General features: G+C 43.6%; 1 protein-coding gene across 1 annotated transcript; it reads left to right on the top strand.

The window, feature by feature from the left end:
* Nucleotides 1–1823: 1823 nt before the first annotated feature.
* RGS21 (regulator of G protein signaling 21) lies at nucleotides 1824–12474 on the top strand (the record flags this gene model as incomplete). Its single annotated transcript, XM_081012369.1, has 4 exons — nucleotides 1824–1838; nucleotides 6393–6469; nucleotides 8406–8572; nucleotides 12271–12474. The coding sequence occupies exons 1-4, from the start codon at nucleotides 1828–1830 to the stop codon at nucleotides 12472–12474; spliced, it is 459 nt and encodes a 152-aa protein (XP_080868495.1). The 5' UTR covers nucleotides 1824–1827.
* Between the last annotated feature and the right edge of the window lie 3435 nt (nucleotides 12475–15909).

Below are 15909 nucleotides of genomic sequence, written 5' to 3' on the forward strand. Positions count from 1 at the left end.
CATGGTGTAGAAGCAGCTTATATCTGAAACAGAGGTTGGAAGCTGAGAGACTAACTGGACATGATACTAATTGTACCATTTGTAATCATGCCGTTTTTCTTTTATAATGGCAGGCATTTAGCAGTATATGGTTTACTATGTTGGACCTGATTAGTTTTGTCGCAGGCATGATAGATCCAGCCTTCATTTCCCTACATTTTGCTGTAAATGAGGCTTCATATTACTGGAAGCTAGCCTAGGGTTAGCTAAAAATCCCTCCCACCTTGCCTTGGTTCTTCAACGGTTTAGCATGTGATTTATTTTTATTTTTTTAAAAAAATCATTACAAGTAAAAAGTGCATGGGGGGATTATAAAGCTAAAGAGCAGTGTGAAGCATTCTATAGTCCAGCACAATTCCATTAAAACAATTTGAAACATTTTAAAGCAAAGACAGCAACTGTATATACATATAAAGATCCAGCACAGCACCTATAACTAAAAGTAGGATTGAAATGAAAGGGATTTCAAGACCCAGTTAAAAACTGATAAACTAGTCAAAGGGAATTCTCCAAGCATGGGGCCACCACCTCCAGGGCATGCCTGTGAGCATTATCTATCATCTATCTATCTATCTATCTATCTATCATTTATCTATCATCTGTCTGTCTATCTATCTATCATCTATCTGTTGTTCTCGGACTGTTCTAGAAAGCACAGATGCATCTTTTTGGCTACAAGAGTGAAATGTGTCTCCAATTTTAATTAACACACACAGTGCCCCTAGTATCATTTTTAAAGAAACATATGTCTAAGTGTATGACTCTTGACACAATCATGTCTTCGCAATTACCTTATTGCTTTGCAAGCTCAAGATTAGCATGCTTACTATTGTCCTTCATACCCAAGGACATACAGGATTAGGTACTACTGCAAATATATGATATTTTATTGATTCCCCCCCCCCCCGTGAGCATTTCCCCCCAAGTTGACCCAGTGCTGTTGTACATTCACAAAAGACCTGTGACAGGGTAAGAGCAATTTTTCAGAAGACTGAGCAAAATGACTACATAATTGCAAGGCCCACATTTATTGAGCTTGGTTGCTGCTTTTGTTCCACTGCTTCATAGATCTACAGTGGTACCTCGGGTTACAGACGCTTCAGGTTACAGACTCCGCTAACCCGGAAATAGTACCTCGGGTTAAGAACTTTGCTTCAGGATGAGAACAGAAATCGTGTGGCGGCGGCGCAGCGGCAGCAGGAGGCCACATTAGCTAAAGTGGTGCTTCAGGTTAAGAACAGTTTCAGGTTAAGAACAGACCTCCAGAACGAATTAAGTTCTTAACCCGAGGTACCACTATACTTATCTATAATCTTACTTACCTACTTCAATTTTTCCTGATCCTCCCAAACCATACACACATTTCGAAAGTAGGGTAAATCCTAGTATGTTTTCAATCATCTCAATAACCTGAATTCAATAGGTTTTCACCACTGACCAGGACCATCAACTATGCAATAAATAAAATAAACAAGTATTTTGTGTTTTTATGTTATAAAATGCCCTATGATCTTTGGTTGAAGGGTGGTATATTATTATTATTATTATTATTATTATTATTATTATTATTATTATTCTCTTCTTTATTTTACAGCAATCACTGGGAGAATAATAGGTGCATTTTGGGAAATTATACTAAAGCAGATAAATAGAGAACGTCAATCTGAAAACTATGATTTATTTATGGGTGTGTTAAATGTAATGGTTCTGCTGTCCTATTACCCACAGTTTGAAAATCAACCAGAAAGAAAAAGCAAGTGTTAACTGTGACAAACAGTGGAACAAACCATGCCAGTGAAGTGAGTTTCTTGTTTATGACTTTCATGGGTTTTAACCAAAAAACGGCAACATATGAAATTCAAAAGTTGCATGATTATCAGCTCTGGGGGAGGGGGTATCACTGTACCCAAATGTGTTTTAAACATGTAAAATGTTTTTTCCCGAGCCTCTGCCATGTCACACTTCATTTGCTCTCTTATAATCAAGGGGGGTGTTGTTCATTCTCCTTTCAGCAGCACACCCTCTTCCCCCGTACAACTTTCACAATCTGACTGGGCCAACTGGAACCCAACTAAAACAAACTACAAGAAAATAAAATGGTGAAGTTGTTTATAAACAGGCCAAACTCTCATTGAATGGTGCAATGAACAGTACAATAGCAACTTTATTTCGATAGGACCAATTAAGACCAACACTTTGAGCTGTTGCACTCAGATCCTAGATGACCCTTTGGCCTGACTCAGAGGACATTTCTTACATACTTAGGATGAAATCATAGATAACCACACCACACTTCCTCAATTGGTGCTCATCCTTTCAAAAACCCCAAAGACTTCTTAATTGCCAAAACTTCAAATGTCAATACCAGCCTTCTTTCTTCCCTCATTATTTGCCCATCTGACTTTCCTCACCGTGAAGAGAAACTGGGGGAACCCCCTTCCCAAATACAGTTGTCATTGTCTTTTCCTTCCATTGTTTTTTTGAAAGGACATGTGCTCCCATATAGCATCTAAAAGACTCACTTCCATAGCAAATCATCAGTTCATTTCTCCTTTACTCTCACTCCGACGGCCATTAATTATGCAACAAGAATATTCACTTCCAGCCCTAACTTTTATTGGGCTTGTCTGCATCATAGGTTTTGCACTTTAATTTTAATCTTAAGTAAAATGTCTGCTTCTTTCCCCTTTTGTCATATTAATTCACTGTACTAGAAGCAGCACTTCACTTGGCATGCAAAGGGACCTGGGGATTTCCATGAACTTTACCATTCCACCAGCACCCCAATAGACAGGGCCTTCCTTGTCTATTCCTTGTCTCCCACTATGCCAGAAGTGTGAGGGAAGCCCAGTTCATGTCAGGAAGTTTGGATATCATAGGCGAGTTATGGGTGCTCCTGCAAATATGTGATGCAATAAGGGTGGCGCTGTGGTCTAAACCACTGAGCCTATTGGGTTTGCCGATCAAAAGGTTGGCCGTTCAAATCCCCATGACGGGGTGAGCTCTCATTGCTCTGTGCCAGCCCCTGCCAACTTAGCAGTTCAAAAGCATGCCAGTGCAAGTAGATAAATAGGCATTGTTGTGGCAGAAAGGTAAACAGCATTTCCGTGAGCTCTGGTTTCCATCACGGTGTTCCGTTGTGCCAGAAGCGGTTTGGTCATGCTGGCCACATGTCCCGGAAAGCTGCCTGTGGACAAACATCGGCTCCCTTGGCCTGAAAGTTAGATGAGCCCCATAATTGCCTTTGACTGGACTTAACTGTCCAGGAGTCCTTTGCCTTTACCTTTTACCTTAGTAGTGTACTCCACTAGATACACCTACATGTATCAATGGACAGGGTCTCTCTTTTTTTGTAAATGTGTTCAATATGTCTGGATATGTTAATGAAACATATTGCTCCATCTTTCCATCAAGGTGAGCCAACAGCCAATTTTAGATGCAGAAAATTCTGGGGCACAATGGACCACAATCAGCTCAGTCCATCTCTTGTGCTTGTTTTTGGCATTTTAGGAGAAAAGGCACAGGGGTAAGAGGGAAAATGTCCTGTCCTGTTAGATCTCCTGCAGGACAGAAGCTCACCCTCTCTTCCCTCCTTCCACCTCATGAAATAAGACACAGCCTGTCCACATGAGCACAGAGGGCAGGGAAAGGCATACTTTCTGCAAAAGAAGAGATTTCAGATATCTCCCTGCTCCAAAATGTCCCTGTATACCAGCTATTCAGTGTCACTGGTCCCTGAAGCCAGCCCTTTAGAGCACCCTATCCACTTTGAGCATCGCAAGAAGACGCTTGCACTTGATAACACTTGATGTCAATTATTCCACAGGGTGGTCCACCCTTTCTTGGGTGTCTGCATTATCTTGACATTGGTGGAATTCTGGTTGTTGGTTTTTGGTGTTTTGTGGATATTTTGGTTTTTTGGTGATGTTTTGCCATTGTTGTAAGCTCCTTTGATCTCAAACATTACTGTTGGGAAAGTGGCATGCAAATATTTTAAAAAACCAAAATGATGTCAGCAGGCTAAAGGACCACCTTGAGTAGAAGGTCCTCTCAGTCCACTTCTGGTAAGGTTCCTGGTCAGAACTGCCACATTCCACTTGCTTCTGTGCTGGCAGCATGGAAGGTAGATTTGGTCCAGAGGTTTGTTGTTTCCTACATACTGCCAGTATCATCATCCTAGGGCAGCTTCCAAGGCTTATGCACTAGCAGAGGTCCTACTACTAACCCCTGGAGTTTTCTGGCCTTGCTCCAACTCCTCCTTGCTGTTGTTGCATGTCCTCGTTCCCCCTTCAAGCAAATAAGTAGGAAGAGGAGCAAGAAAAAGAAGCAGTAGCCTCTGCATGCTTTGTCTTCCATCTTCAGGACAGGTGTGACACACACACCCCAGATGTTGCTGAAAAACAACTCTGATCAGCTTCAGCAAGCATGACTAATGACCACAAATAACAGGAAGTTGTAGTTCAGAAATGTCTGGAAGGACAAATGTTCCTCACTCCTGACTCTAGGAGGTGGGGCCTAGAGGGAGAAACAAGTGAAGAGGCAGAAGCAATAATGGCATGAAGAAGGTGGTGAGCACATTCAGGGAGCAGGGCCCAATGAAAGTATCTTCCCCATGCCTTCCAAAACATGGAACCAGCTTCTTCTTCTTTGGCGATCACTCATAGCCGAGTAAGATTGTTTTCCATAAACACAGTTTTAACAGTGAGTCCGTAAGTGACTGTGGAGGCCATTTCTGGATCCACACGCCCTTCCACAGTGGGGACATAGGTTTCCGGATGGGAGTTAATCACTGTGAGGGTTTGCCAAGCATGCCTTCCTCTTAGCATGTTTCTCCCTTCCGTACTGAGTTTGAGCATCTTCAAAGCACATGACACCTTCGGTAAAGGCTGTTCTCCAATTGGAGCGCTCTCAGGCCAGTGTTTCCCAGTTGTTGGTGTTTACACTACATTTTTAAAGATTTGCCTTGAGAGAATCTTTAAACCTCTTTTGTTGACCACAAGCATTACGCTTTCCACTTTTAAGTTTGAAATAGAGTAGTTGCTTTGGAAGACGATAATCAGGCATCTGCACAACATGACCAGTTCAACAAAGTTGATGTTGAACAATCATTGCTTCGACACTGGTGACCTTTGCTTCTTCCAGTACACTGGCATTAGTTTGCCTGTCTTTCCAAGTGATGTATAAATTTTTTTGGAGACACTGTTGATGGAAGATGCAGCACAGTCCCCATGGTACCCTACACAGAGATTATCTTCATGTAAGAACGTCATACCTGAAGCACATCCCTTGGTTCTAACAGAACAGTAAGATTCCCTTAGCTCCTTGATCTGCCATCTCTCTTCCTGGAAGCTTTGGGGCCCATGATTAATAAACACTGTTCTTTACGGAGCTGCCTACTTAAAAATAGATGGCTGAACTATTGTAGAAGGCACTGAAATAGATTAACAGCTCTTCCTTTGACACACTGCATAGTCAAAGACTTATGCAATGAATGTGTTGGGGTTGTCAGTGAGATTATGGATAACTCCTCAGATTCTCAGGGAGAGAGGGAGAGAGAAAGAGAGTCTATGCTTTTGCTCTGGTGGTACATACATCAAAGCCCAAGGGGGGTGCTTCTTTGGAAGCAAAAAGCACTTAAAATTATTAACTAGTTTGGAAAAGATCTTATTCTGCCCTGACAAGTTCTTAGATTTAGATAAATATGACCCGAGCAGAGAATATATTGAGCTAATTGGATTCTTTGTGCTCTCTCACAGATGGGGGAAGACAGCTTTTCCTGACACAAGCAGGAAACTAAACCGGGGGAAGGGGGAGAGAGAGGACGAAATCCTATTACTGCTTTTAACAAATGCTTAATCAAAATCTTGTTGGGAACCAAAACTGCGAAGCAAACCATTTTTAAAAACAGTACGAAATTGAGAAATAGCCCATTTATCAACCCAGTGTTAGCGTGATAACCTTTCTGATAGCTCTAGTCATCACTAGCAAAATGATTGTAGAAATTAATAGCTGGCCCATTCAATGACAAGAAGGTTTCTGGAGAGTCTCTACTGGGAGAAAAATCAGTGATACCTCTCCTGTGACTTTCTTATTGTTCACCCAATTGCATGCTTTATTACTCCTCTCTTCCCGATTAACAATCTAGGGACCCATATTAAATTACACCCTCCATCTCATGTGGCTATCTGCACAGGAAGGTGATTTTGCTATTCAATATATGTAGTTCAATATTGAAAGCTAACCTTACTTATATCGCTGGGCCAACACAATAGCTGTGAATCAGGATGCATACTGCATAGAGACTATCCACAGATTACATAGGCAAAAGATCACAATGCTATTTTCAAGGGTAGATGTTGTTTTCACAGGTCAGCCCCTAGGGAAACAATGGCATGGATGGATTCTGTGGATACGCTTCTGGCTAATAAAGGTAAGATGCATCTGAATGAAAGTAGTGATATCATGGTTCAGCTTACATTTACCTTACTGTTCCTCCAACATGTCCAGCTCCTATACTCCTATACAGGATAAGGCAAGGACACGGGTGGCACTGCGGTCTAAACCACTGAGCCTCTTGGGCTTGCCAATCAGAAGGTTGCCGCTTCAAATCTGCAAGATGGTGGTGAGCTCCCATTGCTCTGTCCCAGCTCCTGCCAATCTAGCAGTTCGAAAGCACACCAGCACAGGCAGATAAATAGGCACCACTGCGTCAGGAAGGTAAATGGAGTTTCCATGCGCTCTGGCTTCCATCACAGTGTTAAGTTGCACCAGAAGCACTTTAGTCATGCTGGCCACATGACCCGGAAAGCTGTCTGTGGACAAATGCCAGCAACCTTGGCCTGAAGCAAGATGCGCACCACACCCCATAGTCACCTTTGACCGGAGTAAACTCTCCAGGACTCATTTACCTTAGCTTTACCTTACAGGCTGAGGCAACTGATCCATAAACATTTCATTAAAGAGGAGCAGGTGGACCAGCAGAATTTCCTCATTGTCTGGGCAAATTTCATGACCAAACAACTGTTTATAACTTGATACACTGATAACAATAGGGCAAGCTTTTCGCCACTGAAAAGTGCCCCCAGAGGCAGATTTAGGGCAGCATGACTTATTCTCCTGCCCTGGGTGGCATTTTGAGGGGGGCCCTGGATACACAGAATGGAATGCGAGAGGCAGGGGGCACCAAATGTTGCCCTTGCTGAAATTTGAAAGAACAAAGTCCGCCCCTGGTGCCTCTTGAGAAACAGGTTTCATTCCCAAAATAAAAGTCATTGCAGATGGATTTGCAAGTCTTTGCAGATAGCATTACCCTGCAGTCTGTCTACCAGAAAACCCATTAGAACAGATGTAGGCAGTCCCAGCAATGAGGTGTATCTGCAACTGCCCAGTGATGTTGTGGCTATAGCAACATCACAATCACCGCTTCTTTCTTCATTCATTTGTGGCATGGGCACAGAGGAACAGGCTTGGACAAATCTAGTTAGGGGGGTGAGGAGTTCAAAGATGTACATATTTTTCCCCCAAAATATGTATTCACTCCTCCCCTAACAAATGCAAGATCGAGAATCACTGTAGAGTCACTGTAGATTGGAAGCAATGTGTTGAGAACAATCTTGAACAATTGCAGATGAAGAAAAATATGGTTAATAGAGGTTAGTGTGTGTGCAGCCTGATTGAAATGGTTCTAGATAACACATATCATTTGGGCACTTGGGGGTTTGTTCAGCTATAACTAACGACCGTATTTTTCGCTCTATAAGACGCACCAGACCACAAGACGCACCTAGTTTTTGGAGGAGGAAAAGAAGAAAAAAAAAATCTGAATCTCAGAAGGCAGAACAACAAGAGGGATTGCTGCGCAGCGTAAGCAGCGATCCCTCTTGCTGTTCTGGCTTCTGGGATAGCTGCACAGCCTGCATTCGCTCCATAAGACGCACACACATTTCCCCTTACTTTTTAGGAGGGAAAAAGTGAGTCTTATAGAACAAAAAATACGGTAACTAACTAACTAACTAACTAACTGAGAGGCTGGAGATTGTCTTGCTTCATGGACATCTGAAAAAATCCCTTCAGGATAAATATCCAAAAGACCACTAATTTATTGTTCTTTATCACCGACCATGACAAATAAGAATCCAGCAGCCACATTGTAGCATGTTCTGATCCAGGCATCCTGCTTACATCATCAGGTTTTAAGACCCAAATCTCCTCAAATCAAACTGTACTAAAGGAGGGTCTAGGAATGCATGAAACTACTCAACCAAAAGCCAGTAGAACGATTTCCATTGACTTCAGTGGGGTTTCCATGACCGGGTTTCTTCCCACCCGACTGCTTGTTCCACAGTTGTGTTTTCTTATTTCTGTAGATGGCTTGGATGCATTCAGGACTTTCCTGAAGTCAGAATTCAGTGAGGAAAACATTGAATTCTGGCTGGCCTGTGAAGACTTCAAGAAAACAAAGTCAGCAGCTAAAATTGCCTCGAAAGCCAAAAAGATTTATTCAGAGTTTATCCAAACTGACGCCCCCAAAGAGGTAACCCATTTACACGAACTCTGAAAGACTGGTGCCAATGGCAGGATTCAAATGTAGGTTTCTTTATTGGTTTGTGAGTGGGTATGTTCACAAGGCCTTCATATGCATCAGGATACTGTTGGACGGAGGGGCCCAACCAATGTTTCTGAAAATTCTAGCTAGTGCTGCTAGCTAGAACTAGGGGTTCCTGGCCGTACCTATTCATTGCTCTTCCACTGTGAGAAATTGCAACTGACTTGTTACACTTTGGAAATAAAGGGGGCATATTTGCCCATCTCCCATGGTATAGTTTGAAAATGTTAGACTCTCAATGTCCCAGTCTTGCTTGCCTCTTTAGATGCCAATGTACCATATTTTCCGCTCTATAAGAAGCACCAGACCACAAGACGCACCTAGTTTTGGGAGGAGGAAAAAAAGAAAAAATATATTCTGAATCTCAGAAGCCAGAACAGCAAGAGGGATCGCTGCGCAGTGAAAGCAGCAATCCCTCTTGCTGTTTTGGCTTCTGGGATAGCTGCGCAGCCTGCACTCACTCCATAAGACGCACACACATTTCCACTTACTTTTTAGGAGGAAAAAGTGAGTCTTATAGAGCAAAAAATACGGTATATTTCTTCACTTTCTTCACCTCCTACATTTCTGAGGGGCTCATGTTCATTCTGCCGAGTGGGCCCCTGAATTTGTGCCCCAAAGCTTTGCACCAACAGCACTGCCAAGTGTGCAATCACTGGGCTGAGGGTTTCCTCTGGGGACCAGGAGCCAGAATTAGGCTCCAGCCTTTCATCTGCCTATCCTAATCTAGGAAGATCTGTTCCATCCCACTTCAAGTTGAGTGTGCCTTTAAAACACTGCAATAGCGAACTTTTGTGACTCAGAAAATGCCCAAGTACACTCGTCAGTGCTGGCAAGTGTTAATGGTTGATTTCTCTAAGTGAAGTCCTTTTGATGTGATGAAAGCTAAAACATGTCCTTTAGGATCCTCCTGTCGCACCATGCCATTTGATCATTACACACAAAAACATTTTTTAAACTAATTGGCTGGTTAATTACTCCTGTGATATGCGTTCCCTCACTTTTACACCGATGCATCTGCTTTTGATAGAGACAGTGACCTTAGCTACTGACGTCGTCTTAGCTTTGGAGAAGATAATTTGGGGGGTTCCTTTTAAATACTTCTTAATACACCCGAGAGATTGAGCTGCAGGCCTAACTTTAGTAAAGAGGATACAATGGGAGGATAGGACAAGTGAGTACAAGATCAAGGCACTCTTTAAAAAAGAAAAAGAAGTTAATTCAAAAGGATGAACTATTATCTACTTCTGACTTAGAATCGCTTTGCTAGATCAGATCAAAGGTTGATCTAATCCAGAATACTGGGTCCAAGATAAAATTCCAAGATTTGTTCAGAAGCTCAAAAAGCAAGAAATACCGTATTTTTCGCCCCATAGGACGCACCGGCCCATAGGACGCACCTAGTTTTTTTGGGGGGGAAATAAAGAAAAGAAAAATATTTCCCCCCCAGGGGCGGGGCTGGGGTGGGGGAAGCCCGAGCTTCCCCCGCCCCCAGCCCCCAGAACAGGCTGCTATCCGCAAGCCGTAGGAGAGCTGTGCGGCTAGCGGAGAGCTGCGTGAAGCCAGAAGCCTGGGGCGTGCTGAGCTCAGCGCGCCCCAAGCTTCTGGGTGCAGGCAAGCTCTCCGCTAGCACACCGACCCCTCTCGCTCTCCAGGCTTCATCAAAAGCTTGCATTCGCCCCATAGGACACACACACATTTCCCCTTCATTTTTGGAGGGGGAAAAGTGCGTCCTATAGGGCGAAAAATACGATATCTGGGAAGCCACTGAGAGACGCAGGAGGGTAACCAATGCCAGGCCTGCTCAGAGAACATATTTTGAAGTTAATGAACAGGACTGAATTCATGAATTTTGCAGGGTCCAGCAAAGCAATTCTAATATTTATATGAGCACACTGACAGCCACCAGGGCAGCAAAGAGAAAACTGGAGTCACTGGAATAAAGTGTTACCACAGTCTGAATTAAGTGTGTGTGTGTGTGTGTGAGAGAGAGAGAGAGAGAGTGAGAGAGAGAGAGAGAGAGAGAGGGGTGCTTTTGTGAGCATATAGAAAAATACACATGGAACGTGGTGCATTCTAGTTGAATTTTATCATGCTTATGCACAGCTGGTTAGCATAAGAAAGATTTGTGTTTAATCTGAAGCAAGAAACACCTTCTTCAATGACTGATGCTGTAACACCACTTTTATACACATCCTTTCATTGCATAAATGTCACTGCAGTGTATCTCCTTTGTAGGCTGCTCAGGTAATGGAACAATCTCTAGGTCATGTGAGAGGAACGCATGATGAGGTTATTCTCCCTGGGGTCAGAAACTGGGGCAATGAGGTGCAAGAGGAGCTTCAGCATAGGCATGGCTGCCAGGAGTCAAGAGCAAGTTGGCAATAAATCACATGGTGTCAGGGAAGTTAACTTTTTACTCAAGGAAACATAGTCGGCTCAGGAGGCCAGGTCTAGCAAGCACAGCAACTTGTCAGGTCGATCTTACCCCTATGAGTCAGTTGTGGGGACTGAAGGTCCCCACCTTCCCACAGTTCCCTAAGTCTACTTCTCCCTTGGGTCTTTCCATTGCAACCTGAGACTATGCCACCTTGTCTGTCTTTGCTCCACCCTCTTCATACCTCTTCTGGTTCTGGGACACCAGAGGGGCAGGGGGAACTGGTCACAGCAGCAGGAGGAGACCCCTTGGCTTCATCAGCAGCCTGCTCCGTCTCTGCTTCTTGTCGCCCCTCCTATCCAGCCTCTGCTTTTGCCTCTGATTCTGAGCTGCTCTCTGCCACAGACTCTTCCTCCTCACTAAGCCCTGTTACCTCTTCAGCTTCTGACACCTCCTCCTCCCAGTCTGCTCCTTCTTCTCCCTCCAAACACACATTGTTGCCCCACCACCAATTCCCTGGCTCCCTTGGGGGTTCCTCAGCTGGTGCCTCCTGCCACTCATTGGCATCCAGTCATTCCAAGACAATGGCCAAGGACTACTCATATTACCCAAGTGCTACAGGAAGAATCATACCTGTGTGGCAAAGGTAACATTAGTATTGTTTTATTTTTTAAATTTAAAGTATTCATAAGGGCCTTCAGTAAGTAGGAGGCCTTAGATCAAGAGTGGGGGAACATGCAGCCCTCCAGATGTTGTCATATTACAACTCTTATTACTTCTGACCATATAGAGGCTGAGGCTGATGGGAGTTCTGCTGAACAATAGAATTCTCTTAGGCAAAGAGGATAGCTGCCATTTTGTGGAATGTAGCCAGAATAAAGAGATAGTCTTAAAACAAATTGTGGTGCCTGGGGGGTATATGCACTGAAAACCTATTAATAAATAAAAGAGAGGTTTGCTTTTTTGCACTGTGAAAAGTCTGATGATGTTATTTCTCATTATGCACCTAGAAAATCTGAAGCACTTTTTAAAATTATTAAACAATAAATGGCAGCACTGCTTTCAGTATAGGAAACCAAATTAAAATTAGTGTTCAGTATTCAAGATAATGAAAACATGACCTTCCTGCTGCTTTGCATCAAACACTGTATTTTGGGAAGCAATTCAAATAGTGTTTGTTTCTGGCTCCCTTACAACATTTCTGATCTCCCGAAAACCAAACAATTTATGCCACTCTTATTCCCTGCAGATAAACATCGACTTCAATACCAGAGACCACATCACCCAGACTATTTCTGAACCGACTCTCCAGTGTTTTGATGATGCTCAGAGTTTAATCTACAGTCTTATGGCTAAGGATTCTTTTCCCCGGTTTCTCAAGTCAGAAGCTTATAAGGAACTCACAAAAAAGCAACAGAATGGGAACCAGAAGAGGTGGCTGCCATTTTTGTAAAGGTCAAATTCAGAACACAATCTCCAGATATAACACAATGGTCAGATAGTGTTGCAATCAGGTAGGTGCCTCGCTGGTAGTTCAGCTTGCATGTTGAAAGAGCAGTTGTCACAGTGACTAATTTCTAATTCTTTATTTCTAATTCTGATACAAAATCGTTAAGACAGCTTCACATTTAGCCAAGAACCTTAGTTCACAGTCACCCGGAGTCTCATTTCTGTAATCCTAAAGCCCACTTTGTACAAGGCTCCAAAAAGTGGCATATAAATGTGTCCTGAACAATGTCAAGATTCATGCCTACAGCTTATGAAGTGAACCAAAGTTTATGCTATAGCCATAGCCACCCCTTACACAATCCAGCTACTGTGAAGAACTGTGCTTGCATCACAAGAGTGAGGCCTACAAATGTAAGCTGCGCTGCACATAGGGCTCAGATCACATTTTCTACATGCAGGGAGGGATAATATCAAGGCCACTAATTTACCATCCTTGGGTAAGTTAGTTCAAGTGCATAAGATGGGCCACTGCCAGGCATCCCTGAATGATCAAACCTATCTTTCTCAGTATGGCTTTCAAGTTGGTTTGGAGCAGCCTTGCTCACACTGGCAGTAAATCTGCTAATTCTCCTGGCTCTCTCTGTGACCTTCCAGCCGACCAAAGTAATCATCCAGCGTGGGTTGGAGGCAGTGTGTTGCAATTGTTCTGTTCCTACCCCTTAGATATAGGTGTCAGAGCAAATGTCAAAAAGCCCTTGCTACTTCTGTGGGACTGACTTTATAAGGTTCTGCAAGGTCCATTTTGTCTCCCCATTTTATTCATCAGCTACAGGAAGCTGATGGGTACAGTCTTCTGGGAGATTTGGTGCCATCATGATCCTGATGATGACAACCAACTCTCTCTCTTCTTCCTCCTTTCCTCTAACCCAGTTCTAGCAGGGGATTCACTTTAACAGTGTGAGCAAACTGAAGCTCAGTACATACAATACGTTGATGGCGGGAGGTACTACAGATCAGGTGTCTTGCCTATTCTGGATGGACTACTTGCACAATCTGAGGACACGGTTAGTTTAAGCACAATAGCCAGGTCAGGGCCGTCTTAACCATAGGCGCCAAGGGTGCAGGGCACCCAGGCACTGGGCTCTTAGGGGTACCCGGCCAAGAGTCTAGGGCCCGAGAGTTGAGTCCGGGGAAGAGCCCACCTGTCGGTCAGAGCGCCGTGGTGGGCTCTTCTGCTGTGGGCAGCTCCACACTGCATGTTCGGGGGCAACCGAGCCAGTGAGATGCTGAGGCGGGCGGCTGGTTCCGCCCTCCTGTGTGCCTGGGACCAGGCAACGGTGGTGGTGGGGCACAGGGCAGATCTTTGCACCCCGGTGCCACATATGCTTAAGACAGCCCTGAGCCAGGTTCCAACAGTTGCCAGTAGTATATTTTTCCAGCTTCACCGGGTTTGACAACTGCTGTTTCCTGAGACAGGGACCTAGCCACTGTCATACCTGCCTTGTCATATAGTCTTGAGAGGACTGTTGTAGCAGACTGTACACTAAAGTGCCTTGAAGACAGCTCAAAAAATCTCAGAATGCAGTGGCACAGCTGTTAACTGTTACCTGTTGCTGGAACCACATTATGGGCATTGTACAGTGAGTTTCACTTGCTTCAAATTAATTTCCAAGCTAAATGTAAGTTGCCATGCTGATCTTTAAAACCCTGAGCCAAGCTCCTCCAACCTGGTACCTTCCAGATGATGTTGAACTACCACTCCCAACATCCCTGACTATTAGCCATGCTTACTGAAGCTGATGGAGTTTCGTTAGTCCAAAACATAGAGGACCATAGTAGATTAGGAAGTGAATTCTTCCTGGACTTCAGACTGGGCCCTGTTCCAGATGCTTTCCTTGCTTCTAGTGAAGTTACTACCAAGATTAGAGGCTTTCCAATACCGGCACCTCAATTACGATATTTTTTTTCTGCGACACCTTTACAACTAGCTTTGTATTTTCCTTCCGGAAGCAGGTTGAGGCTTTTCAGCAACAGATCTTTAAGAAAGAAGTTCTTCGCTGCTTTCCATTTCTCCTCTGCTGTGTCACACATAGTTTTAAATTGATTTGACCTGTACTTTCACATATGTTTAATACTGGTTTTATTGAAATTGTTTCCAGAATGTTATGAGCTTTAATGAATGTAACCTGCCTTGTGGGCAGGGATGTGGAGCTTACAAAATTGAGGAAGTGAATAAATGTACTTTTAAAAATTAAAAGCTTATTAGACCTCATTTTGCACACCCAGGATCATTGTGTCAAGCTGGAAGGCAGTTATTTGAGGTCAACCAAGACTCCAGCAGAGAAAATGAATGAGGACTACAGTCATACCTTGGAAGTCGAACAGAATCCATTCCAAAGTCCTTTCGACTTCCAAAACATTCAGAAACCAAGGTGCGGCTTCCAATTGGCTACAGGAAGCTCCTGCAGCCAATCAGAAGCCACATCGGATGTTTGGGTTCCAATGAATGTTCGCAAACTGGAACACTCACTTCCAGATTTCTGGCATTTGGGAGCCAAAACGTTCAACTCGCAAGGCATTCGACTTCTGAGGTATGACTGTATATACCGTATTTTTCGCTCTATAAGACACACCAGACCACAAGACGCACCTAGTTTTTGGAGGAGGAAAACAAGAAAAAAAAATATTCTGAATCTCAGAAGCCAGAACAGCAAGAGGGATCGCTGCGCAGTGAAAGCAGCAATCCCTCTTGCTGTTCTGGCTTCTGGGATAGCTGCACAGCCTGCATTCGCTCCATAAGACGCACACACATTTCCCCTTACTATTTAGGAGGGGAAAAGTGAGTCTTATAGAGCAAAAAATACGGTATTTTCGTGAAATGATATACATTTAAGAACATAGGTAACTGCCTTCTACTCAGTCAGACCATTAAACCATGTGGTTCAGTATGGTAAGCATCAACTGGGTGTGGAATTCCAGGTTTTCAGAAAGGGAAAGTTCTCTACACTATCTGGAAATGATGAGGATTGAACTTGGAATGCATTCAAAGGATGTGTTCTTCCACCAAGCTTTTGTCCTGGTTATTATGTGTGTGTTTTTGTAGCTCTTAAGATGATGTTATTACTTACGAAAGCCATCTTGATTTTTTTTCCTTATGGAATTTAGAAAGATGGGATAGAAATTACTCAATGTAACTAAAGATTAATTGCCTGCAGCTTATCTGAAGGCAGCCCTGTTTTGGGAAGTTTTCAATGTTTGGTGTTGGAAGCAGCCCAGAGTGGCTGGGGAGCCCCAGCCAAATGGGTGGGGCATAAGTAATAAATTATTATTGTTATTTTGGGGTAGGATTCGAACACATATCAGCAAAATCAGTTTGTGCCATGATTGAGAGGTCTTCTGCAGCAACCCAACCCCTCTTCCCCCAAAGAGTGGGCTTTGT

The sequence above is a fragment of the Podarcis pityusensis genome (genome assembly GCF_964106645.2).
Source record: "Podarcis pityusensis genome assembly, chromosome: 6".
In the NCBI taxonomy this organism is placed as follows: Eukaryota; Metazoa; Chordata; class Lepidosauria; order Squamata; family Lacertidae; genus Podarcis; species Podarcis pityusensis.